Genomic DNA, 27948 nt, shown 5'->3' with positions numbered 1-27948 from the left:
TTCTAAAAAGTACTGAGAAAGTATTTTTGGGGTTTGGGGTATATACGAATAGACACAATCGTCACGACTAAGGATTAACGTTAACTTGATCGAGTAGTTGCAACGAAAACTGAAAATACTTGCCATAGTCTTGTTAGTCCTTGACCAAAATGTGTGTATAACATAAGATAAATGTCTCTAAAATAGCTAACTATTATATATAAATAGTTTTTGTGTTTCTAGTTTTCGATATCCTAGAACAATTTCCTAGCATTATTTCCTTTTTTGCTGCTTAGCTCGTGTGGGTTTAACCAAACTTTTCTTCTTGTTTTATTTATAAGTACTTACAAAAATAGTTTTATTTTCGATTTCAGAACTACATACCATTTTGCTATAGTTTATTTTTTAGATGTAGTTGCTTTCGTTTTGACCGCCTGATTTTGTCCACTGTTTGATGTTGCTGCTGTAAATTTGTTTGTGGTTTTTGTTGGGCTTGTTGTTGCTGGTGGCTTAAAGGATTTGACCGTGGTCTTTGTAGGACTTGTTGTGTTTGTTGTTATTGTGGGTTTTGCGGTATTTCCCTTGATGACCTTTGGTGACATATTGCTGCCACTTGGCTTTACTGTTGTTGGTGTTGTTGATGTTGCTGTGGGGTTTTTGTTCGTTTGTGCCTTGTCGTTTCCTGATTTCTGATTTGGAACTTTTGTTGCGGCTACCGTTGATGTTTTTCCAGAAGATGGCGCTGCTGCTGTTGATGCTTTTACCGAAGATGTTGCTGCTGTAGTTGGTTTTGCTGTTGATGTTGCTGTTGGAGTTGGTTTAGTTGCTGATGTTGTTGTTGTAGTTGGTTTAGTTGAGGATGTTGCCGCTGTGTTTGCTATTGCAGAAGACTTAACAGCTGATGTTGCCGTTGTACTTGCTGTTACTGAAGGTTTGGCAATTGATGTTGCTGTTGTAGTCACCGTGACAGATGTTGCTGGCGGTTTGTTAATTGTGGTTACTGGCTTAATACTGATGGCTGCTGTTGTTATAGACTTTTCGGTTATCTGTTTTACCGAAGATTCTGTTGCTATTGTTGTTGGTGCTGCTGCTGTTGTCAATTTCACCGATAATGCTGTCACACTGACAACTGTTGTCGCCGGTTTTGTTGTATTCTGAACAATAGTTGGCTGTGATATATTTGATGCATTGATGACCGATACAACTTGTGACTTTTGATTTGCGGTTGTTGCTGTTGATGGCCCAGCAACAGTTGCTGATGTTTTTATTGCTGGCATGAATGTGGACAAAGCAGGAGTTGGCTTTGTGCCAGTCACAGTTTTGGTTACAGTAGTTGTAGTTGCTGCCGTTGGCTTAAAGCCAGCAGCAATGGCTCCTGCTGCTGTTGTTGTTGTTGTTGTTGTTGCTGCAGTCTTAGCAGAAGTTATTGCTGTTGTATTAAAAGTAGACGCAGCTGGAGTTACTTTCGCATCTGTTGCTGCTGCTGGAGCTGCTGGCGGTGTTGTTGCTGCCGAACCATTGACGTTGGCAAATGTAGACATGGTCGAACATTCACGGCCGCTGCTCATTGTGCCTGTGGCAAACACTTTTGTGGTGGCAGGAGCGGCAGAAATAGCTGGTACAACTGGTTCATCCTTTTTGGCAGTTTGTTCGCTTTCACTTTCCGGCTGGATAAGCGGCTGCTTGCTGGGACTTACCTCCGCATGGGCCTTGTGCCTACCATTCTCGGTCTGTAGCGCCTGTTGCTGATTGCTGCTGTGTCTGGCCGAGGTCTTAAGTATGCTCGGTCCTGGCAGTTTGCCCACCGTGGCCACTGGCAAGGCATCAACGTCCACCACCGTCGACGAGGATGCCATCACTCGCTCTCAGAGTTGCATTGCCTCATCACGGTAGGTGTTGCCGTTGAAATTGCCGTTTCTATTTCCGTTGCCATTGCCTACATCATCATAGGGGAGCACCGAGTCTGGGGGATTGCCTGGATTGCTGATCAAAATCTGAGTATTGTTCACTCCATCGTAATTCTGACTCTGATAGCGTTCGGCATGTAAGTTTACACAAGGTCGACCAGCGGGTCCCCACTCTGCAGTGGGTTGTAGCAAATACTTGAGACGTTCCCGTATACTCAAATGACTGGGAGCCTGGCAAAATTGTTGAAAGGCCACCAAAAAGATAACACATACTGGCAGAAGACCAACAGTCCAGCCCACTGCATCGGCCCACAATGGATAGATGTAGTGACCATATTGAGCGGGCTTGTATTCCACCCAATTGAAGAATAAAATGAACTGGCAAAAACAAGATAATGATGACGATGATGATGACAACGACGACGACGATTGGAGAGATGTTGTCAATTAATTTCACTTACCAGCAATGTGGCCGGTGTTATATACTGCCACATGATGCCCCAAAAGCAATTCCAGAAACGTGACCTCTTCCCTATCATGCCTTGAATGTCATTAAGGAAACGTTGCGAGCCATATATCCAGGCAATTAAAACGCATTCCGATATGGCAATAAGCAAAACAGACCAGTTGGCTGCATATTTATCCATCAATTGTAGCCAATACATGCCACTCTAAGGAACGAAAGAAAAGCAATGAAGATTAACTTAAATTCCCGCGCTCTCTCTCTTCCTCTCAGACTCTGACTCACATTCGTGGTGAATCCCAGACCTCCAATATAGCCAAATATGGCCACAGCCAATACTACCCAGATTTTGCATTGTCGCAAGTTTGGAAATTTATCCAAAATGGCAGTGGTTACGGTCTCCATGAGAGCAAATTGTGAATCTAATCCAAGTGTCAGCAGCATGACAAAGAACAGTATCGACCAAACGGGTGAGATGGGTAAACGTGTCACCACCTCCGGATAGACAATAAAGGCCAGTCCAGCGCCCTGATCCACAACCTTCTTCACCTCCACATCCAGTTCGTGGGCCAGAAAACCAATAATCGAGAAAATCACCAACCCGGCAAAGAATGATGTGGCAATATTACAAACGGCCACAATTAGAGCGTCCCTGCCGAAACGAATAAAACGAATTTTGAAAATACAATGAAAGCAAATCCCAATAAACCTTTTGCATAAATTACTCGATCTTACTCAATGGATTTCTTCTCTACTCACTTGTAGCAATTATTTGAGAACTTGTTGTACGATGATAATGTAATCAGACCACCCCAGGCGGGGCTCAATGCAAAGAATATCTGAACAGCGGCATCACCCCAGACCTAATCCCCACAACAATTTGATTAGAAATCGCCAAACAAACAAAATTTTATCGCTCGTTATTCATCATGTTACTCACCTGTGCATTGGCCAGTTGCTTCCAATCGGGTGTCAAATAGAATAATATGCCAGTGCTGGCTCCAGGCAGAGTGACACCTCTTACGAACAGGATAACCAATACCACATAGGGGAACAGAGCTGTGAAATAGACCACTTTGCCAGAGGACTGCACGCCCTTGCATAGGCAAAGAAAGACAATGACCCAGGCGAGCAGTAGACAGGCAGCCAGCGAGTATTTAATGCTGCCAGTTTCCTCAATGCCACTGGACAGACCCAAGACATAGTTGCTGCAAGAGATCGATTCATCGAAAAGGGAATTGTGTTAAAATAAAAAACTCCTTGACCCAACTCACTTGAAGTACTCTTCAGCCGGTGGTCGCTTCAAAGCATGCAAAGCCATTTCGGTGATGTTGTTCTCCTCTGCGGCACTGGAATTATAGCAGGTCCGCAGGTAATAAGTACCATTCGATGCCTCACATTGATCGGCCTGGACGTAGGAGAAGCAATCTGGAAGGAGCACGAAAAGAGGAGAGGTGGAGGTGAATGGGGAACTTCTGTCAGCAGTTTCGTGTTTTTCTTATTTCCGCACCTTTGTCAGCCCCTTACCCAAACCCTGCTCAATTATGCACACAAAAAAAGGGCTTCCGTTAGCATTTTAATATTTATGAACTATTTGTAAAGGGGAAACAAAAACAAAAACCAAGAGAGCTTAAAGTATGCACAAGTCTACAACGAAATGGCAGCTTTTTTGTGCGGCTACATAATTAAAAGTACAAAGTAGCAAATCAGTGAAAAGAGCCAGGACTCTATAACTCTGACAACAATGTTGTCCTGCAAGAGAGAAAAAAGGACTACCCAACCCAACAAAGAGAAAAGGAGAAAAAATGGAAAAACACGGCAGTCAAGTTTATGTTGAATGAATGAAATGAATTGGCAAATGATGGCGTCCATCATCAGAGGGGTTTGTGGGCATTTTCTTGTCCTGTCCAGTATTCAATGGAGAAAAAAATTTCTTTTCAACATGAAAAAGAACGTATTCAAATTTAAAGCTCTCTGTGCTCTCAAGTGCCACTGACATATGGCTTGTGATAACAAAGATTGCATGATTAGGCAATAAAAGGGGACGAAATGGTTTAGCGGTTAACCACAAGAACCTAAAGAAGTTGCAAGTCCTTTGAAACATGTTCGTTTTGGCTTAATGGGGAAAAGATGAAACAAACAAAAGCAAAACTCACTTTTAATTTCAATTGGACAGTTTTTTTTTTTGGTTGAAACATGTTTTGTGTAACTAATTTCGGCTTAGTTTGTGTAGTTTTTCATTTGATATTTAATTATACACCTGCAGACACCAATACACACACACACACATTCACACACGTGTCTATGTGTGTTTTGTCTATTTCCTATTAATCTTCTCATACTTAATTATGCAGGTCACGTTGCAAGACCGAAACGTACGTATGTATGTATGTGAAGGGGCATACAGGGAGCATAGAGCCTAAAAGCAGGCAATGGAAAATATCATAGGAAATATTTGTCTATGCAATTCTTGCAAGCTTTTTGGTCTTATACAATATTTAACAATATTAGAGAGACAAATGAATGAAATATACCAGGCCAACCGTCGATAGCAGTAAAACCATGCATCTCTAGTATTTCAGCAAGCCAATTGACAATATTCCCTCGACACACACATACACACACAGAGTCACTCAAATTACACATACGCCCTGTGAAACGGCAGACAATTGCCACTGACAGTGTCTCTTTCTCTCTATTTCACTCTCACTCTCCCTTTCTCTCTGTCCCTCAATAACTCTCAAATACGCCGAAATGAAATGTGGCCCGAACCAATCAATCAGCATCAAAATTAAAATAAAATTCGATGCTTGTAGAAAATTGAAAACAATTTCTTGTGGTCTTTGTAAGGATGAGAGGGGTAGAGGGAATAGGAAGAAAACAAGAAGACAAACTTCAAAGTGTTTACTTGGCGTTTAATTTGGCCTGTCTGTGTGTTGTTTGTTCTGCAATTAATTTGATTACACACACACATGCAGCCAGCCCAACACACACACACAACCCGTAGATACAAATCGTATAAATTTTATTTGAGCAGAGCCAAAGAAAAAGTAGAAAAAGCAAAAGAAGAACAAGAAAACTCTGAAAAACATCCCAATGTTTCTATGAGTGTGTGTGTGTGATTGTTGATTATGCTTGCTGTCAAACACACATACACAAACAGAGACACACACACACACACACATACCCATGGAGCATCTTATATAAGTTGGCTCCGACCTGCCAGAGTAGGAAATTGCCATTAAATTTTTTGTGTGACCTTTAAGTTTGGCATTGCCTTTGGCATGTTTGGGGGATACTCGGCAGAACTTTTAGCAACTCTACCGACAGTTTGTCGGGTTATGGATGTCTCTGATGACTGACACATTGGACTTTTGATTAGCCCCCCAAAAACTAACTGAAACATTGGCTTCATTATAAGTTTCTCTCTCATAGATATATGTACATACATACAGATGTCAATTTTAATTGCCCAAATAAAATCTTGATGGATGATGGAACCACTGCCAGAAGAAGCAAGGGAAAAAGGATATTTGTATATAAGCCACTCTAAAGCAAAAGGAAAAGCTCCATAAATCCCCTTTTAAGACGATGCCTCAAATTTAAGTGGATTTTAGCCAATAATAATAAATATTTACACGAAGCAAAAGAAAAAAAGAGAGGCAAAAATATGTGAGAATCCTAAATACATACTCGTAAATGTTCGCCATTGAGTATGTGACATTCAATCAATACACAAACAAGTTAAACACATTTTAATCATGACACTAAAAGTAAACATTTATCATCTAAAATATATATCAGACGGACGTGGCCAGGAGAGTCAAGTTGGATCGATGGATGAAACCGAAGGCAGGAAGGCGAAAGTGTCAATAAATAAAATCCTTAAGAAATTGCTTGTCTTCCTCCAAGAATCTCTTCCTTTCTGAAATGGCCCTTTCCCCTATGTCTAACTCAAGAGCTTATGGGTGAAAAAAAATTACAAAAAAACCGTAGATGAAGCTGCCGCAAGGTTGAGGTTGCCCCAGCTCGGTGTGTCGATTGAATGTCAAAAACAGTTAAGACATAATTGTTGTCATTTCAACAATAAAAAAAATATGACGGAAAAACGTGAGAAGAAGAAGCCAAGACGGCGACAGATACGATAACATCCGCACCTCATATCGATTTCTAGCTCTCTCTCTCACACACACACAGACAGACGTAAAATAAAGGCAAAAAGGAAGAACCGAATGAAACGAACGCGCTTTTCTTAGGAGCCTCCATTTGGTTAGGAGCTTTAGCTCTCAGTCTTTTGTATCAATGGCGGTTGTATTAAATCATCGTTGTCTATGTTTTTGCAGGATGAGGTGGCATTTGACGGTGATGGGTGATGGGTGAGTGGTGGGTGGGGGTCTGGGGGTTATGTCTATGTGTCTATGCTTCTAGGGGAAGCTCTGCGTTGGCTCATGCAAAACTTTCAATGGCATTTGACATATTTGTTGTTGCTGTTGCCATTATTATTGCCTTAGCCTGTTCATAGAGACGGCCACTTAAGGGCCTGTATTTCCCTCTCTCTCTCTCTCTCGCTCTCTCATACTCTCTCTCGCCCACACATGCACTTGAGTGCCACTAAGCCAGCAGTCATAAAATAAACCAAACAGGAAAATGCTAAAAAGAAAAACTGAAATAAATATCACACACACACTCACACACATACACGAAAAAGTAACCCTTACATACGAGAGAGGTCCGATGAGTACTAAGCTTCTCTGAGTCATGAGGAAGTGCACAAAAAGATTTACTATTATGTCGAACATTCTTTAAAGGAACTCGACTCATTGTTTTGTTTCGCCATGTTTGGCATGGAACGCGTCCAAGGCGGATTGTACAGAAATAGAAAAACAAGGAATGCTGATTTGAGGTTTCTCCTTGTATAGCGCACGTTGATTAGCCACGCCTAGATTCCCCGGAAATGACAATTACGGAGATTAACGCACCGAAGAACCACGAACTCGGACAGATTACCACAAGATAGCTGAAACTGTAGGCATCCCACTTGAAGTTTTAGGCATGAGAAGGCTAACGGCACGATGAGTGCCAGGTTAACCGGATAACAATCGCTTTTTTGGATATACTGGATGTAATCTACATCGACTGACTGCAGAAGGACTTTTTAAAGTTGAATTATTGGCTCGATTTGGCAGAGTGGCAGCAAAATGTTATTTTTTAGTGCTAGCCCATCTATTCTTTAGATTTGGCCCTTTGTGGCTTGATTTTAGTCCCAAGTCTGAAGTCTATGCTGCAGACAGAATGATTACTTTTCGGACCGCCCTCGTATTCGTTGAAATATTTCATAAGCTTTTATTAAAAAGTATAAATGTGAAATGTATGATCCAAAGTTATTGATAATTTTTGCATGTTTAAAATGCTTACAAAAACAAAACGTTACCGAAAGGAAACTTTTAAAAGGCGATGCATTTTGAGATGGGTTAGTAAAGATTAAGTTGGCTAGCAATATTAACGATGAAAACTATTTGAGGTTCTTTGAGCCGGCTTAACACAAAGATTTCATTTCCCATGAACCTTGTTATCACGTTTTGTGAGTTATTTTTCAATTAAGTTCTCTTACATTTCGTTTGCATCTACTCGGTTTTCTGCCTTTTCTTTCAATGCTCTCACATTTCATTCCTTCAGTTTTTTCCCAGAAGAGGAAGATAGCATCTTTCCTTTTAGTCAACGTTTTTCTTTTTCACTTATAATTTCTTGATTCCCATTATCATTAATCATTTACATTTATTTCCTCAATTAGAAAATTTCAAGATGTTATTTTTTTGCAATTTTCCTTTTGCATTATCTGATAATGTAATTTTTTTTGCTAGCTACATACTTTATTTCTTGTTTATTTTTATGCCATAAACTTGCTTCTTTTATGACTCTCATCTTCTTGTCTTCGCCTTCCCGTTTCGCTTGGCCTATCCTTAGTCTAGTTTTCCGGATGCCTATACAATTGTAGGCCTCTCTCAAAGAGAGCTGCATCGTTAAAGATTTATATTCATGTCCTTCGCGTGTCAGCCAATTTTAAAGTGTTTTTGTGTGGGTGTTCGTTTGTGTGTGAGTGTGCAAAGAAATCAAATGCACGCTTAAGCGCGTACAATACAAAGGGACTAGCAACGCCCTGCCAACCGATATCCCGCTGGCACCGACTGCCACGCCTCCTTGGCCATTATTGTCGCCTACGTGATATAGTTGTCTGGCGAGGCAATCATCCGCCTGCTCACCTAAGCTAACAATGTCAAATGAGAAGCAACGAACCAAGGCACAAAAACAATTGCCTACTTTATGGCGTCGCCTTTTGGTTTCCTTTTGTTGTCACTGCCGCCGCCGACGCCTCACTAGCCCCTCCCTCTTGTCACTTGTTTATTATTATCATCTTCAGTGAACAGTTTTTCTCTCCTATCCCTTTCATTTGCTGTTCTCTCTCTCTCCCCCCTCTCTCTCGCTCTCTCTCATTATTGTTAGCGTGTGCGTAAATAAAATTGAAACAAGGGAAAAAAAGCACTCGATAGATTTTCCGGAAATTTGAAGCTGCAGCTATGAGTTAAATCAAGGATTTTGAGTTAAGTTTTTTTTTTTGTTTGTGTTTGCTAGTTTTTAAAATATCTTAATACTTTCCACTTCACTTGAAGGTGAATCTAACTAATCCACACGAAAAGTTGGTTTTCGTCTTTATTAAAGTCTCGGCTCTGCTTTTTCCTGCCTGTTGGTGTTGTTTATCTTTGAAACAAATTGTCTAGTGGGTCAGCAGTTTTTTGTTTTTTTCCCTTTTCACCCTGGGGCACGGCCAAGTCAGGAGAGCAAAGCAAACAAAACACAAACAAAATGGAATAGAAGAAAAAGAACAAAACAAAAAAAGTTTCACTTTTGACAGCTTGCAATTTGCCTAATTTATTACCCAAGAACACAGAAAATGCTGCCACTTATATATAAGTTGGTCTCTCCCGCTCTCTGCCTCGCTCTGTTTATGGCAATTAATTGAAAACCCCGAGGAAAATCTTCTGCCCATCGAGAATGTTCTCTACTTACGTTCAGTGCTCCATTCCAGCTCACAATTTTGCCACGGCAATTGAGTGCGAAACGAGGCAAACATGTAGAAAATGGTCCATGCAATAATCAGATTATAATAGAGCATTACAATGGCCGAAACCAGAATCATGCCAGTGCCCAGGCCACGAAACAATGGACAGAATCGTCTATAGATGGCCACCGGGCCCAGAGCAGCATACTGGCCAAAGGATAACTCCATAAACATCAGCGGTAGTCCAGCTATAATTAGCATTATGGTGAATGGTATGAGGAAAGCGCCTGCAATGAATGAACATGATTAAGTGAAAATTTCATTTTAAGAACTGAGAGAATCGTTGACTTACCTCCTCCATTGTTGTAGCACAAATAGGGAAATCTCCAGACATTGCCCAGGCCGACAGAGTAACCCAGCAGCGAGAGTAGAAAATCGAAACGTCCTGTCCAATTGCCACGCTCTGGTTCTACGCCGCCTGCACCACCGCCAGCACCACCCACACTGGTATCCAATGTGACCAAAGCTGTGCCCGATGCACATCCCGCAATGCTAATGGCTGTGGGTGTAGTGCTCATTTGGACCACCGGCATTGTGGACACATCCTTATCCTTATCCTTCTCTTTCTGCTTCTCCTTCTCTTTGGTCAATGCCGCAGCACTGGCTGGACAAACCACAACGAGACCTTTGCCACAGCCACCACCTCCACCCCCAACCCCGGCACTACTTCCCGAAGAGGATGTTGCAGCATTTGCTGATGCTGTTGCTGTCACTGTTGCAGCTGCAAGAATTTTGCCGTCTCTTGCCATTGGCAGGTCAATGGTGCTGAAACGATCTTCGTTTTGCTGTGGAACAAAAAGGAAACATTGCAAATGTTTGGTTAACCTTGGACACTTGGCATGAGATTTGGCCAGCTGCCAAACTGTGTAACAGTTGGCACCAAGACCATCCGAGCAACAAAGCACCAGAGCAAGGCAGGTCGCAGGGCACACAGACTGATTGAGATTGATTGGTTATTTTATCTACTATAATAAATAAAGATTTCATTTTATATACATATTTTTTTTCTATACAGGAGGTCAAGCCAATCATCTCTTGAGATTTATTTAACAGAATGCGCACGTAAATCGAATATCTGTGTTAAAGACATGAAATTATTTGACATGCTCTGGAACAAAGCAAAAAGGTCAACAGGGGATGACCATGTCTATGTCTCGAGGACTTTATTGTTTCTTTTTCCAATGCAAGTCTTTAGAATTGGAACAGCTTAATCCAAGTCTAATCAATTTTTATTGTAACAAACAAATAATCAAGGAAATTCATAATTCATTTGTGGTTTTGAAGGACTTAAGTTCCATTTAGCTATGTTTATTGAAATATGAAAAGAGTTACCTCAGAAGAACTTTATTAAGGGTATAAAAAACGTTATGTAAACTTGTATTGAAAAACTCGTGATTATGTATTTTTAGTTTTAACACTTCACATCTCAATTGAAGTCTAATGAAGTCAATCAAAATGACTTTGAGGCTGTTGGCATCGTGAGGTGACTGAGTTTGTTCTTTGAGCAGAATATTCTCAAACATGTACATATATTATGTATTAGGAAGTCCAAATTGTCCTGTTTCTAAAATTATTCATACTTTTCCCATTATGATGGGAACTCTGCAGACTCTTAAGACTTGCACAGCCAAAAATATAGTATATTCTATTCGTAATCTTCTCCATTGAGGCCAAAATCTAAATAATGTTTATCAACATTGAATCAACAACATAAAAGGACATAGAGGGGCCTTCGATTCAGGAAAGAAGTCCGGGACAAACATCTTAAATATATTGTTGTTTCTCTTCCAAACTCTCTGTTCTAAACTGACTCCTACAGGGGCTGAACCAAAAAGGTGGTTCGTAAGGGTCCGGGGACTCAATCGTACACTTCACATACTTTTTCTTCTTTTTTCTGGTTCACGTGTCAATCTCTTGACCCATTTAGTCTGTGGACTTTTGCTTAATCCTACATTAATAGAAGTGGTAAATGGTTTAACTTACCTCCCATAGATCCACATCCAAGTGAGTGCTCGACTCTTTGTTAGCCTTAAGACCTTTCGTTTTTGATTTCGTTTTTGATTTCTTATCCATTTTTGATGATATTTGTGAGCAATTTGTAATTGGTTTTCAATAAATTTATTAGATTTAGATTTATTCAATCTCTCTGTGGCCAATTGCTTGTCTATGTGGTTGTCGTTGTTGTTATTGAAAATATTTTTGATTCCAGGGTCATAGGATTAGTTTCTAGTCAAAGTCAAAGTTGAAGCAATTTTACGGTGACATGGCCGATCAATATATAAATTGCTTGCAGCAGCAGATGAATCTTGGTTGATAGAAGCAGCTAGAACAGCTGTTGTCCCTATCACTCATGTTGTTGTTGTTGTTTGGCAAAAACTGGAAATAGGCGCAATAGCAAATAGGTTAATAATTGTATATTAAAGATTTCCTCATTACTAATTTTCACATATTTATGTGTAGGAAAGATAAATTTTAAATATTTCCATTGATGGATTTTCCCACTTTGAGGTGGGTGTGAAAATTTTGGCATTGACGTGACTTGAGACTTGGCATTGTGGAGGGGGGGCAGTGACATTGAAATTGCTGGGTGATAAACAAAACCTTCACATTGACATACAACTTTTACAACTATGACGAAAAAAAAAACACCAACCTTTGATGATGAGTGTGGATGATCTTTGTGAATTAACTGAATAATCAAGTTATCCTGTCTCTCCACATCTCACTTGGCCATCAAAAGAGATTTCACACTCACTCGTAAACCAACCAACCGACAGGCCCTTTCCACACGTTTTCTAGCAGCAGTTTCTGCTTTTTGCCTGGCACCTCGACATAAATGAGTGCTCAAGAAAATGACGCCCCGTCAATGGCACTTGATGTGCCACAGACACACCCGTCCGCCCATTCACACACACACACAAACACACCCACACAGATACAGGCATTTGCAATTCAACTGTCACAGTTTTTGTAGTGGCCATAACATCATGTGATGTGAAGGTGATGAGATGATGGCATGATGAGATGATTACGATGATAATGATGATGTTCTATCTCATCTGGGACCTCTTAGTGCTTGGTCACGTTTTTTTATGGCACCTCCAACCCTCTTATTTTTGGTATTTAGCTTGGCCTGGCTAGACATTGACCAACCACACAAAAAAAAAAAAAAAAAACAGTAACAGCAAAAGACCAGAACTAATTACTCAGTCAAATGAATATCAATTGACCAAAAGCTAATAAGAGGAGAATACAATATTAAATGCTTAATTCTTCTCCTAAAAAATAGACATATTATGCGCCACGAACGTGAGGCAATTTCTTTAATGACTTCGTTAGTACTTAATCTTGGAAAATTAGGAATATTCTAATTTTTAAAGATGGGTAAGTTGTTGCAATTACATTAGTGTAGGAAATGTACCTCGCAAGTCCTTTGGCAAACCCTTGAGGAATCTCATATCAAGCAACTTCTACAATAAAGTGCTACCATCTATATAAAGGACATCCCGAACTTCAAGTCAATGAGAGTCAAAGGCTTGCTTTTCTTATTTTGCACATTTGGATAAACGAAACAAATATTAAGACTATGATGTGAATAAGGACATATTCTGGATAATTCTCAGAGCTCTGGAAAGTTCCGTAGAACCATAAAAAACTAAGACTTCGCAAAATTATATAAAAATACCAAGAGCTCGTATTGAATTGTGGAACTTTTTAGATGATTTTTCTTTTTTTTTTCTATTTATCCAGGAAGGACTAAAGGATTACCATAAGTAGCTGATGAAATCACTGGGCTGACGAAGGCCCATCTTGACTGCGTCCACAAATTGTCCATCGACCTGCTAAATAACAGCATATCAATCAGGCGCTTGAAAGGACATCACATCCTAGACCTAACCTGCAAACGCACATCCTCTACCATCTTATATACCATATCATGTCAAATAAAATAATTGTTTACTTGTAAATAACTTTGCCACCTATAAGTATTGTAAGTATAACGATAATGAGATTGTGAAATTATATTATATCGAAAGTCTGCAACGCATTACCAATTCCAAAACCTATATAAAAACTGGTTATGAAAAGTTTGAAATATAAAAAGAAATATAAATTGGAATCTTTGGGAAAGTTATTAGTGACAGCTGAGGATGTCATTGTCGACAATTTAAATCAATCAATTTTGATATTAAATATGAATAAAAATCAAAGGGAAGGTAATTGTGATGAACACTATAGTGGCTCAATGTAAGTGGCCAATCAATTCGGCAATCATCTCTTTTGGGCTGAGATCTTTCTATTGCGATCGATTTCTCTTTTCGGAAACAAATTGTTCTCTTGTGTTTTTCTGGTATATGATATACTCTTAATATATATGTATATCAAACTCTTAATTCTGTATACTTGGACGTCATGTAAATAAATTATCAAACTGATTTATTGTCCTTTGTGGACAAATTATAAATAAATGACTCAAGTGCATTATGTTAATTTATTCACACTAATTTTAAAATCAAAAAAAAAAAAAAAAGGAACCAATGTGGTAAGATTTGTCTACTAGCAAGTTTTAATACTAGTCAATCCCTTTATTTAGCTACTAAGCGATGAACGTATTAATATACCCTACAAAACTTGATGATAGTTAAACTGATTTTATTTTCCTCCCAACCGGACCAAGCTCGACACACTAATACCTGATATCAATGTCTGTTGGTAAAAGAAAGGCTGCCAAATAACCAACTCAGAAGTACACCTTAATTTTAAGAGCCCCACAGAGGGCATATTTAGTCGCTGGTTACACTCAAATCTTCGTGGGCTTGTGTAGGCATTTTCAAAGTTTTTTCTAATGCGATTACCAGCGAACTAGATAATTAATAAATAGTTCGAATTCAGCCAAGGGTAAAGGAAATAGGATTACTGCATCATCAAGCAGATATGCATAAGTCTTGCTCAATGCCTTTTCTTTCATTAAGAGGTTAAGGTATGAAAAGGGTATGCGCATTTCGACTTTCCAGTTGATTCACCAGTTTTTGCTCGTTTCTCTTTTGCTTTGCTCATTCGGACTGTTTTGCTGAAATACATTTATATTTCCTTCCCTAAACAATTTTGTACTAGTTTACCACATCGCCCACAATTCTCAGTTGTTGTTGTTTATGCGTTCTGTTGGATTTCATCTCATCCTGGTGGTGATATTTTCCTCTGCTGTGCTCCATCTCATCCTGTTCTCGGCCTTTTGTGCTTGGGGCATTTGCTTAGCAAATAGTTTTTAATGATACCAATGCCTGTGGGCAGTTTGGGAAATGCAGAGGAAAACAACCGGGAACAACAATGAGACCAACACCGCTTTAGCTTTGAATTCTGCGGAATTTAGCCGGGAAAAATAGTTTAAATCGTTATTTCATTGAAGAGAGCACAAAAAACAACACGGACAACCGACAATCGGCAAACACAATTCACATTAAGTGAAATTAATCCTGTTCCTCTCAATTTCCTTGCTAGCGATAGTTAAAATATTAAATTTGCCTGAAATTTTCTTAATAAAATCAAGTTGCCTATACAAAAAGGCAAATAGTAAAATGGAAAACCGCATGGAAAATTCATGGAAACTCATGCAAATTTCAAGTTCAATTGTTCAAGGTGAAAACAACACAATTTATGTTTATGTACTTCCATTTTGACATTTATCAGGAATTTTAAAAGAAAAACAGTTGAAGGCCAATTTAAATATTGGCTGAAAAAGGCAAAACTGGATTTACACTCTTAAAGATACAATCTTTATCAAGTCGAAAAGAAATGTTCCCATTTGAATGATGAATGTTTTAAATAAGTCATTCAAAAAGATAAACTAACTAAAAATGGATGATTACTAAAGAACACACAAAATTCCAAAGAAAATATATTTTTGCTTTCTAGGTTCTCAAAACAAACCATTTCAAGGAAAATTCATTTTCAAAGAAAAACTTGAACTATCTAGAGATTATGTGGATGAATAGCCATTTCAGTTTAAATTAATGTCTAGGTCCACTTTTTTCTTTGCTTCCATTCCATTTTCAATAAAAAGAAATAATGTTTTGATAAACATTTATACATTTTGTTCTTGACAATTTCTTAGCACATTTCTAACATCGTGTGTCATTCTATCTTTAAGTGAAAATTTATGCTTTTCCTGCACCTTATACATAGTTAATGTGCAGCCAGTTTCATTTAAGAGAAGCAACAAACTCACAACTAACAATAGTACTCAACAACTAGAAGAACACAAGCAACGAAATCATTCAAAACTAAAATGCAAGAGTAGCAATTAAGTGTTACGTATACGCTCCATGTGCCCACCAACAGACTAAGAATTGAACAAGGGAAATTGTTGTCTGAGTCTGATGTTACCTCCCCTGCCAGGTTTGCTCTTCCCTTCCTTCATCTGTTGTTGCTTTTCCATCATTCTCATCATTTGCCTCAGCTTTCGTTTTGGGACGGGGTTGGGGTGGAGGGGAGCTCTTGCTTCTGTGTTTGTGTTTGGTCAATTCGAGTGTGAAAATGTTTTCGAGCTTCTGCTGCTGTTGTTGTTGTTGTTGTTGTTATTGTTGTTTTTGTTGTTGCTGTTGCTGCTGGTGTTTACACAACGGCTAGGACAAGGGACAGGGATAAGGGCAGAACAACATGGGCAAGGGGCCAGAGACAACATAGACAATGACCTTGGCAATGTGCAACGCATTGCAACTAAAGTGGTTTATGGGGCATGGTGAGGCCAGTCGACTGTTTAGTGCTTGCAAGTGTGTGTGTGTGTGTGTGAAATATTTTCAGTTTCGTTCTTTATATCCTTTTGATGATGATGATCATTATCATCATAATGACGTTGATGATTCGTCGGCATCTTGTCGGCCCGGCAGCATTTTCCGTTTTGACATTCCTCTTCTTTACTTTCATTTTACTTTTTTTTGTTGCTATAATTTTTGACATTTTTATGCCAACATCCCCCAAGGCGAGACAAGAAGGGAAACAAGAAACCTTCATCATCATCATCATCATCAGCACAGTTCTCAGCAATTATTAAGGGGCAAAAACTTTAAATGCTTGAACTTGATCCAGCGGAAGGCTGCCCTAGTCAGCGACCCACCACCCACCACCCCAAAAACCAAACAAGCAGCAATTGAGATGAAACGGGGCCAACCTTAACCCTAGAGAAGCACAAAAGGAACAACTAAAAAACTGAAGGGCCAATAGTCTGGTATTAGCAACAGAACGAAGCAGCTATACCCTATCTATTTGTAGAATAAAAATTCCTATTCCTAGTTGAAAGTCCCAAAAATGGAACTCATGAAAGTGAGTAAACACTGAGACTACCATTGATTGATTAAGAAATGGGTTCTCCTTTTGAGACATCCAACGAAAAGGTAGTATACCCTTTGCAATAAGGGTTAATAGAACATTGAACAAAAATTCAGTCATGCCAAGACAATACACACACACACACACATTGAGGAATGAGCACGTAACGCAAACTGCTGAACGATTCTTCGATTTTTCATCATAGATGGGAAACGGCATATGTAAGCATTATCATGATGAACTCTTTAAATATACTTAATTTTGCTTTCACCTTGAAATAACATAATAACAAAATTTAACCTTTTTAGCTGAAACTACTAATTAACATCTTAAAGGGAACGTTTGTTCAGGTAAAAGGGGGGACATGACTGATGGAGAGGAAGAGTCCTTGTCGTCAATGTTGTTGCCATCATATCGATTATTGAGTTTGTTCATCGCCAACTGCCAATACGAATACAAATTAGTTTCAGCTGTGAATCCAAGCAACAAATTTCTCTGGAATTTCCACCTTCGGTTTTGCTTCCTCTCGCTAGACATATTTCCATTTTTATTTCAATGCCTAAGTAAATTTTACGTTCTGTTGCCTTTTTTCTTGGAAACAACTTACCCACCCAATACCAACAAGTATTATACACAGTTTCTGTCATCCTCTTTTCCTTGTTCATTTTGTTTTTTCTTCTTCTGTTCTGCATTAAAATATTCAGGTTCAGCATCTTGTATGTAAGTACTAGCAAATTCAGCGCTAAATTTCAATCAAAATGCGCGTAAAGTGGCATTTCGAGTGATTTTTATGAATTCCAAATTGCACAATGAAAAAAAAGAGCAGTAGAAACAAGGAAAGAAAGAGAAAGGAAGAACGGGGAGAGGGGATTAAAATGTAGCAGGTGCATAAAAGTTAACAAGTTAAATGGGGCAAAATGGAGTGAAAGGCGTAAAATATTATCCATCGAAAAAGCTCAACACATTTTATTTTTTATGCTAATAAGCATCCCTCAATCACTTCAAGCATTGTCTATTGACTAGCCAAGGACTAGGTTTACTTCTTGAAAAGAAATTTTATATAATGTTTTTTTACTTCATTTTTTTTAACTTTGTTGAAGGAATTGCAAAGCATTTTCGAAATATTTAACCAACTGCAAGAAGTTTCAGATATCTAAAGATTATGATAGTGTTAAACTTGTTCAATAGAACCGAACAATTTATAATAAATAATGGTCCTTTTAAAAACTAGAATATTGAAGAGTCCTTCAATTAATCTGCAGATTCTTTTTAGTTTAATCCATAAAGTTTTCAAATGGTTGAGTGACTATTTTGAAATTTAAACAATATACAGAATATCTGAATTCAACAGAGTCAGCTGCAAATAAACTCATTGTCCTTTGATTAGAGATATGATTACTACGACTCCTCTATTTTATAATTCTTTTCGATACTGTTTTTTGTGACACATTTCAGATCAGTCTTAAGTAAATCAGACTCAAGTCCATGTACAACTGCTTCTATATGCAGCTCCATTTTGACAGCTACATAGTTACCAACTTCTCTTTCACTTGCAAATGAAATGTTATAACCATAATTTCAACACTAAAACCAGTGGGGAATTAAAACTGGAGAAATCGAAAAAAATGAAGCTTAGTTTTAGAAATATTTAGAAATTAAACTATTTATAAATCCATAAATTTTGGTTTCTCTTCTCTTCGGCATTATATTGATAAATTTCCCTAACGGAAAACAAATTTATATTCCTTAGGTCCTTAGGTGAAATGCAGTTTTACTTGCACGGCAAAGGACAGGCCGATAATTTTTTGCTTGATCATGATGATTTTCAATTTAGAAAAAAGTCAATTTCCCTGTTTGCATGACTATCATCAATTTATTTAGACTTGACGGAAGAGAATTTAAGAACGGAGTGAGTTGGAAAAATGAAATAATAAATCTGTCCTTATGTCGCGTATATGTCATCTTGCCGCAATTTCCATTTAATCCGCTCAATTTGTCGCCAGATTTTGTTAATGGCGACGACTAAAACTTTCCATCTATGTATGTAATTTTCTTCTTCCTTTTTTTTTTTTTTTTTTTTGTTGTTGAGACGAAGACGAAGCCTTTTGCCTTGAGTACTAGAGAAAGTGCATTTCATTTGAATTTTGAAAGGCCAAAGGCAACAGCAAATATGGAAAATAAGCAGGTAAAAGCAGGTTTATATGTGTGTGTGTGTATGAGAGAGAGAGAGAGAGAGAGAAGAAAATGCTAGAGCGAGATAGCGGCTAAGTGAATTAATGTTTTTCTTTGGAAAAAAAAAGTTTCTCTTGGCTGTTTTTACACTCTTTTTTCGGTTTTTCCTCTGCATAAATTTTTTTTGCAAGTGTAGAAAAAAATATATGCGTGCGTATAGGTGTGTCTATCATGTGTGTGTGTGTGTGTGTGTGTGTATGTGTGTGCATATGTTTTCCTTTAAATTTGCAATTTAAATGTAATTTTTCAGCGCATACGCGTAACTGTTTATTTGGTATATGACGAGTGCACTGATTTTTCAGAACCAACGACAGCATAATACACAAAACGATAAAGGATATTTGAAAAGAAGATGACAGGATTTGTAAAATATAGCGAATATATGTGGTATATATGCACTTTTTGTCAAAAATTCATCGATTTTCTAAGGAAATCTTTGATTCTTCAAACACACCACATTTCCGGAATATTTATTTCTATAATCTGCAGTTGCAAGCATTGCCGTTCTTTTTTCGCCTTATGTCGTTTGAATTTCCAACTTCTTTTAGCGTTGAGGATATGGTATGGCCATTACAATTGTAGATTCTTTAGCGAAGTCTGCTGATGATAGAACTTGGTGGCTCTTGATATAGCTATACAGACAACCTGCTCACCTTTTGTGATGCCTATGATTTAAAATCTGACAAATAAATCAGTAAGATTTGACCTGAACCCACCTAAAACAAAGTTTTTGATTAACTTCAATAAGGTCGAAATCTAGACAAAAACAAAAAAATTTCTATAATATATTTAATATAAACACATATAAGTATATACATACATGTTAAGTGAAACTTGTTCCTGTTTCACTTACACACTTGTTCATTCAGTGACTCGCCGAATCACCTGCTTATTGACTCACTTCTTCACTAACTTATTAGTTCCATGACTTAATAACAAGAATCTTTAAACCTTGTCAAAAATTCTAAAGCAAACTCTCTTTGTCTATCTAAGTTTTGTTTATGAAATGTATTAAAAATGCCATCTAGATAAGTTTATCGCTCCATAATTCCACCTGTTTTCTATTGACTGTATTCCGGCCAAATACTAATCGAGTAAATTAACTTATATCACTTTTAAGTTTTAATTAATTTCAAAATTATAGCCAATATAGAGTTTTTTTATATTCGTGCTAAAAACAAATCTTATTGCATAACATAAGAAGCAAATAGTTGGAAATGTAGATAACTAATAATCAAGGAATCAAATTAAAGTTCTGAACTAATACTGAATATTGTGATAAGGAGTAGAATAATTTAAAAATTAAAAAGATTAAATAATTAAAGTCTAAAAAATGACTCTTTCTACATTACAATTAGATTTGTCTTCTCTAAATCAAAAGAATTATATTTGTTATCAATGAGCTGTGGCAATGAGTATCTTATATGCCATAAGCCATATCAAACTCAAGGATATGGTCTACAATTTTAAGAAATTTAAATTTAAATTTAAAATCCTAGCATATAAAGAACAAGCTTAAGCGTTTTTATTGTATCCTTTTCCATTAATTTAGTCTATGTTCTTAAGTTCTTTGTTTCTTTAAAACAAACAAGAAATAAAATGAGCAATTGCAATTGAAGCCTTTGAAGAGAATAGTTCTCGACACGTACACACAGACGCACACACACAAGCGCCCACAAATAAACTCACAAACACACACACACACACACCCTCACAGTTGAGAAGCCTATTTAACCACATTCGACAAAATCAAAGCTTAAATTCTCAATTTTAAAAGCATGTCAATAAAATTGCCTATTCAAATGTGAAAAACATCTTAGTCATTTCAGGTTCAACAGTCTAGCATTTTACATTTGGAATGAATATTTTTATTAAAAATGTTAGGTATTTATTTTCAAAGAGCTTTTCCAATGGAAAACTAAACTCAAATGAATTTTTGACATGATTTTGGTCAGCATTCTGTGTGTTGCACTTGCGGAAATCCTCTTTTACCTGAATTATGCTCATTTTCAACTCTCTCCTAAACCATTTGAAAAGAATTTGCTGTTAAATCAAGCAACATTTTGTACTTGTTGCCAGTTGTGTGGCCGTTGGCAGCTGGGTTTTCCATTTTCCATGTGACTTTTCACCAAATTCGGCATTGTGGGCCATTAACAAAATGTCCTTTCTGCAAAGCACTCGATGCTTTTTCATTATGGGTGCATTATCCCATGCAATTTGTCAAATCGAATCGCCCACACAGATGAATCTCCCACAAATCCAAATGACAATTATGACGCTCATAGTGTGGCTCTCTTTGGAGTGTCCTTATTGGCACTTCTGGCCGTTTTGGGTAAGCTTCAAGCTGAAATTGTTAAGGTAACCAATTGCAAACGCAATTTCTTGCTCTTTCTAGGTTGCTTTTGGTGCTGTTGCCGTTCCAAAACGAAGGTCACAAAAAATAGTCCGGATTCCATAGAGCATTGTGTGGCCACCACTGAATGTCCCTGAAGAGTGGACTACAACGGATTGTTGAAGGCCGTGATCAACTATTCACAATTAGCACTGAATTTATGTTTCCTTGTCATACAAACTGCACTAAAGGGGTTGAAACCAGAACAGATTCGAATATCATCAAATATTGAAAACAAAAAAATAAAAACAAGTATAATTTGTTCTATCAATTGTTTACATCATTTCTTCCAAAGAAAAGATGTTAGAGTAAAAGTTGTTATGCCTATTTATAGTTAAGACATATTATTTTGATTTACCAAACTTATAGCAAACTTATACATACAAACTAGAATTTGTGATTAATACAGGATGTTAATCTCCATACTATTGTTACACTAATTAGCTATAGATTGACTCAGCAAACGTTTCTGATAGCTACAGCAGTCGCTTAACTGCCAAGAATTTTGGAGTAGGCGCCTTTGAGTCAATTTATCATTTGCCATTGGCAGGATCTTAACAAGGAGGTTGGGGGGATTGTACAGGCTTACTTAATAACCTTATTCCATCCCTACTCAAGCACTGCCGTAGCCCGAAAATTGCCCTCTACTTCGTATTTCGAAAACTGCACAGAACGTTTGAGTGTCAAAAACGGTTTCCAGAAAATTGTTTAGTAATAATCTTATACAATTCATTGCAAGTAAATCATCCGACCAGTCCCAATGGTCTTTATAAGATAGAAAGTTATATTTTTAGTTACTTTTTAAAACAGATTTCATTTTCATTGACTTTTAAATATTTATCGCCATAATTGCCCAGTTGGTGTCGGTAGCCGGTCTATCATATCAAAGCCATTAAGTCCCACAGCTGTTTCTTTTGCACCTACTCATCGGTCCGTTTTAGTCAAAGACTTGGGGTCCTACCCCAGTTAACATTTTCAGTAATCAATCAACTTCCAGCATGAGCACTTTAAAGACGATTAAGCTTTTACCCCTTCTTTTAAGTAGACTTTCTTACTGTCATGATGGGGACAATATTACAGGTTAGTCTTCTTGTTGAATACTTTAAGCAAAATTATCAAGTTGAAATGTATTTCTTATAGATATTGATTGGTTGAATGAGACACAGCTGCTGATGTTTGATACAAAGGAAGAAAATTTCACCCAAACCTTTAGCGACTTAAGGACGCAAATCACTTCCGAGGAAGTGCAACAGGAGCAATTCATGAAAGTTGCCATTTGTGCCCTAATCTTGCATATTCTGATTGTGGCAGTGGGTGAGTAGTATACATCCGTACAATTTAATGTTCTTCAAGTTGACGAATTTTTTAAGGTATTATCATCTATAGTTTTGTGTATTGCAAGGCAAGGGCCCAGAGGAAGCGTCAACGAGCCAATGGCCAACATCGTCTACGTTTATCTAACCTGCAACATCAACATACGCCCAATTCACCGCATTGCCAATGTCAGGGCTGTCGTTTGGCCAGGGAAATGTTTCATTCTCTGGTATTGCAGCAACTTCAACAAACGGCGGAATGTTAAAGTTATTGTGAAAGAAGTCTACGGAAAATATAATTTCATTTCTTAAACAGTGTTCGTTTAAAGTTTTTAGAAAATCCCAACAAGGTTGGCAAATACCTTGCCAACAACATCATCGGCAACAACCTTCAAATGGCCTTCGGTATCCTTGTATGCCACCTATATATAAATATATGTACATATATATATTTATTTATTATATACATGTATCTACGTTTTTATACAATTTGATTTGATTTTCATATGGTTGCATAAATATATATACATATATATATACATTTCCAGGTTCGTCATTGGGTTGAGGTGTTCTTTGGCCCCTCCCGCCACCATTTCCCTGTCTCTGCAGTCGAAGCTAGTGCTTAACAACACATAAATGTCAATGTTGGCCGCAAATAACTAATACAATCAGAGCAGAAGGCGAGAGAGACGAAAGGACATACACGCGCTTAGACACACACCCATGTATGACAGTGTGTGTGTGTGTGTGTGTGTGTAAGTCGGTGTGTTTACAGCAGTATGAACAATAGCAACAACAACAACGACTACTACTGCAGTTGCATTGTCGTAAAAATGTAACAGCAGTAAAGCTTATAAAAAAACATGTGCAGGACTCGAACATGAGAGAGCAAGGGAGGGAATGGGTCGACAGGGGAAAACAGCAGAGAAAGTGAAAAACAAAGGGGAAAATAGTACTGGGGAGCCAGAGACATACAGAAAAGCTGTTTAACCAGTTTAACGTTGAAGTTGCAGTGGCAAATCTAGGCAAAGGTCAAAGTTCATAGCATTTCATAGCACAGCCTGAGCGCTCGCCTGCGTGTGTTTGTGTATATATGTATATCCACATTCCATAATAAATAGTTCTAATCCTTTTTTACCTCCATTCAATATTAGTTCAGATACACAGCAAACAACAACAAAACGAACGCCTTGACCTTGTGTTAACATCAAAGGAAATTTTTTGAGAAACGAAAATATTGTTTCACTTTCATTTGTCAGACCTTCAAGTGAACACCAGGAAATGACTGAAATTTTCATATACCTTTAGGTGATTGTATACAATGATGCAAAATGCACATAAATCTATAGTATTCAAATATTAATTCTGAAAGAACTTCAACAATTCTTTAGCCCTTAGTTACTTATAACAATGCCAAAGTTGCTTTTACATAAATTCAAGTACTCAAAAATGCAATTTAATATAGCTATAAGAAAAACAATTGCATATTCGATAAACGTCTCTAGTATTTATTATTACTATTATAAGTATAGGATATAGTTGTAAACTATCAACCTAACTATATTTTACAAGCACTGGCAACTAAGGCCTTCGGCTTAGACGAAAACTACATCCATACACTAGCCTGGGATTCGAACCCGGATCCTCGTTGTTCAGTTGCCAAAATGTCTGTCCGAGGACTGCAATAGTCTCTAGTAGATCAAATGGTTTTCATCAAACTGTTTACTTCAACAGTTATAGAAACCAATTATAAAAAGTTTAGTAGATCCGTTTAGTAAAAACGAATCGAATTCTAGTCCGAGGTCCTATACTATCAGCAATTTGCCTATAAGTCAGCCCTTCCTCCACCAATGTGTCTTTTCACTGCTCCATTATCACCATTTCGCTATTTAATTGGATACCCATCATGGGATTCCCATAAATTTTAAATTATTTGGCAGTGTTGCAATGTTTTTAATCAGATCATAAGTATTTATGTTTCAGATATAAACACGAATTGAATTCTAGTCTGAGGTCCTACCATTGATAAAATCAAAAACATGCGAGGTTTTAGTAAAATTTCCCAAAAAGTCAGACTCAATCAAATTTCTTAATTATAATCGAATGACAAGTGTTTAGTGACTTTCTTTTTGATGTAATCGTTAACTAAGCTTTTTATAAGGACATGTTTGACGACTTTCTAGACAATTTAATTTTCTCCAATTTAAAATCGATTAGTTTTCTATTGTGGCGATTTAAAGTCAAACTGTTTAGTTAAATCGTTTCATTTAATCACTGTAAACCACTTCATTTCTCAACTGGCACACATGGCGTATACGTCACACTTGACAAATGGCAGTGCCTGGATGTATGTGTGTGGGTGTGTTTGTGGATTTGCAACCAAACCCATCTATCCATCAATCAAAATCAATGTAAATTCTAAGACTAGTTATTGATATATGTAAACATATATATATATATGTATGTACTATTGACTTGACTCACCTGACTGACAATGCCGCCGCTAACTCTGCGTATCCTGGTGATCCTGATTTCGATTCAGATTTAGATTCACTTTCTGATTCTGTTCATTCGTTTTTTTCGTATATATATTTCTTTTTTTTTTGTGTTATGTTGACGTTTATTGTTATTTGATTGCAAATCCTTATGCAAAAAGTTAGTAGTTCAACCGAAAAAAAGGGAAAGTCTAGAGAAAGAAAAAATGGGAGAATGAAAAAAAAAAAACGTAAAGTAACAAAACCAAAGTCAAGTTGAGCCCAGGCAAACACGCACAGGACACGGAGGCGGACATACCAATGCCAAAGCTTGTAAGAGAAGGAAACAACGCACGTTCACGTTGAACAGGAAGGAACCAGGCGAAAGGCACACAGGAAGCTGGCAACAAAAAAAAACCGGAGACTTGACGAGGCACAGCCAGTGGGACAGAGAGAGAGAGAGAGAGAGAGAGACAGCGACAGAAAATGTGCGAGGGCAAGAGATGAGGCGCGCGGCTGCAGCCAAGGACAAGGATACTAAGGTAGCTACAGCAATAACAACTATAACAAAACCAGCAGCAGCAGCACAGACATTCCAATAACAATGAGGCTCACGAAAGCAATAGAAAACATTAAAAAAAAGAGAAGAAAAAAAGTAAAGAAAAGAAAATGAAAGGCAAGAAAGTACAAAAAGAAGGAAGAAAGTAAAAAGAAAGCTGTAAAAAAAGTTGTCGAGGCTGGCAGCTGTGTTTCTTGGGAACTGAAGCTGGAATTAATTTTGCGTTCGTCCATGCTTGACTGGCGATAGTGGATAATGGAGAGTAAAGGAATAGTGCGACAGAGTCAGAAATACCAAAAGCCAGCAAATGAACGAGAGAGAGTGAGAGCTATCGCGGTCTACAAGTTCAGGCAAATATTTGCCCAACTTGAATAATCCATTGAGACTGGAAATTGGTTGCACCTGATGCAACACAATTCCGGCCATTGGACGCACATTTTATGTAAATGAATATTCATACTTATTGAAAATGCCATAAAAACAAAGTGTTTTTGAAAATTTTGAAGCACAAAATGAGTTAACTAAGAGATGTTTACTTTAGTAACTAAGACACACAAAAAGGTTAAATTGCTAACTTAATGTTTTAGTACTTTGGGAATACAGAAATATTTGCAGTTCTAGAATAAAAATTGTATATTAAAATGTATGCTAAGACAGAAATATTTTAACATTAATCGAGGCTCTGTTTCATTTAAAGGAATACTTCTAATATTATAATATTTCTTTGAAACCTCAACCTCATTTTCCCTCCATTTTAAACTTAATATTTGAATGATCTTGAATTTCTTTAAGCTCTTGAAATAAACATTAATAATTTCTAACTCGTTATTTTACTCGTATAGTCTCTTTATAGAATACCCTTCTAATGATCTATGGCCACACTAAATATAGTATATCCTTTTTGCTTAGCCAGAGTGAGGTCAACCCTACTTGACAGACTTTGTTCTCAATTTTAAAACTAGTTGAGAATCACAACGAAATATAGTTAGGAAAGCTATTTGCTTTACCTCTTTGACTTTTAAAGATTGTGTCAAATAAAGTGACTTACCATATACATAAGTACATAAGTAGTAACCTATATAGTTTCTAATGTTTTATACTGACTGTACTTACAAGTTATTCCATACTAGCAGTTGTCCTGGGATTGTTTCTAACTAATGCAAGTCATAACAATTTGATATTGTGACTTGCTAATAAGTATATGTATATGTAGGTTTAAGTATACAAGTTTATTTAATCTCTATTAGGCTAGAACAAAGCAAGTATACAATTCGTAGAAAATTGTAACAAACACTAGAGGGAAACTCTTGTATTTCATAATGCATTGAGAGAGAATCGACATAGCCATTGGCTTTGTAGTATGGCCAATAATGTTACTGTTCGGGTTGGTCAAGGTTGAAAACAATAAAGCTGATTACCACTTAATTGCGTGGAGGCAATGCAATTATGCCTCAAACAATGGCAAGTGAATGTCCTCACTAAAAGGCTGAACAGACCAGACCAGTCCAGACCACGTTCAGGTTCTTTGTTAATAACAAATACATACAAGCATATATAGATTACTTTGCAATTTACCCACCCACTTGGCAATCCACCCACACATACACACACACACACGCATATGTTGGCGAGTTGAAATCTGCAACCGGGATCCTGGTGTCATATTAAAGGTTTAATTAAGTTTCGCCTGTGAGCGCAATGTCGACCAGTAGATGGATGCACCTGCGGGTTTTAGTTTCATAGTCCTGTCTATGGTTGGCCCATTTTAATAGTATTATTTTAGCAAAATCCGCGGCATATTTCACAACCAAAGGACACACACACAGGTACACAAAATGGCAGAGGGACAAAGGAACTTACACGATGTAATAATTTTGTTATTTTGCTTTTGGCTTTTAGATTTTTAAATTGATTTTTAAAACTTAGTTTATTGTAGCCCTGCGAAACTTGTGTGGTAAGCTTAAACGATTTTATGGCATTGTTGTAGTTGCAGTTGACGCTTACAGCTGCTGCTGTTGTTGTTGTTGTTATTGTTATTGTTATTGTGGTTGCTGTTGGATGTAGTAGATATATTTTGTTATGATTTTGTTAACTGAACCTCTAGGATGTACATCCGATTTGGCGGACAATTCGAAAGCAACTGAAAACGAAACGGAAATGTTAACAGCAATAGCAGCAGCCGAGAG

At 37.5% G+C, this 27948-nt stretch overlaps 1 protein-coding gene and 1 long non-coding RNA gene across 2 annotated transcripts; one reads left to right on the top strand and one right to left on the bottom strand.

Moving 5' to 3' along the window:
• Nucleotides 1–34: 34 nt before the first annotated feature.
• GlyT (Glycine transporter) lies at nt 35–27886 on the bottom strand. The gene is given in 11 exon segments (XM_068289627.1): nt 35–2264; nt 2348–2557; nt 2635–3001; nt 3109–3212; nt 3290–3557; nt 3624–3777; nt 9415–9693; nt 9759–10251; nt 11450–11842; nt 25214–25415; nt 27623–27886. Coding segments are annotated over 9 exon segments (3852 nt in total). The 5' UTR covers nt 11540–11842; nt 25214–25415; nt 27623–27886; the 3' UTR covers nt 35–377.
• On the top strand, nt 22416–23109 carry LOC137578112 (uncharacterized). The gene is made up of 3 exons (XR_011032545.1): nt 22416–22496; nt 22557–22730; nt 22787–23109. It is a non-coding gene; the product is annotated as an uncharacterized lncRNA (long non-coding RNA).
• Nucleotides 27887–27948: the final 62 nt, after the last annotated feature.

Source organism: Drosophila tropicalis, unplaced genomic scaffold, assembly GCF_018151085.1.
Source record: "Drosophila tropicalis isolate 14030-0801.00 unplaced genomic scaffold, ASM1815108v1 contig_593, whole genome shotgun sequence".
NCBI lineage: Eukaryota > Metazoa > Arthropoda > Insecta > Diptera > Drosophilidae > Drosophila > Drosophila tropicalis.
Note: the sequence above shows the minus strand (reverse complement) of the source record. Positions and strands in the feature narration are given on the sequence as shown.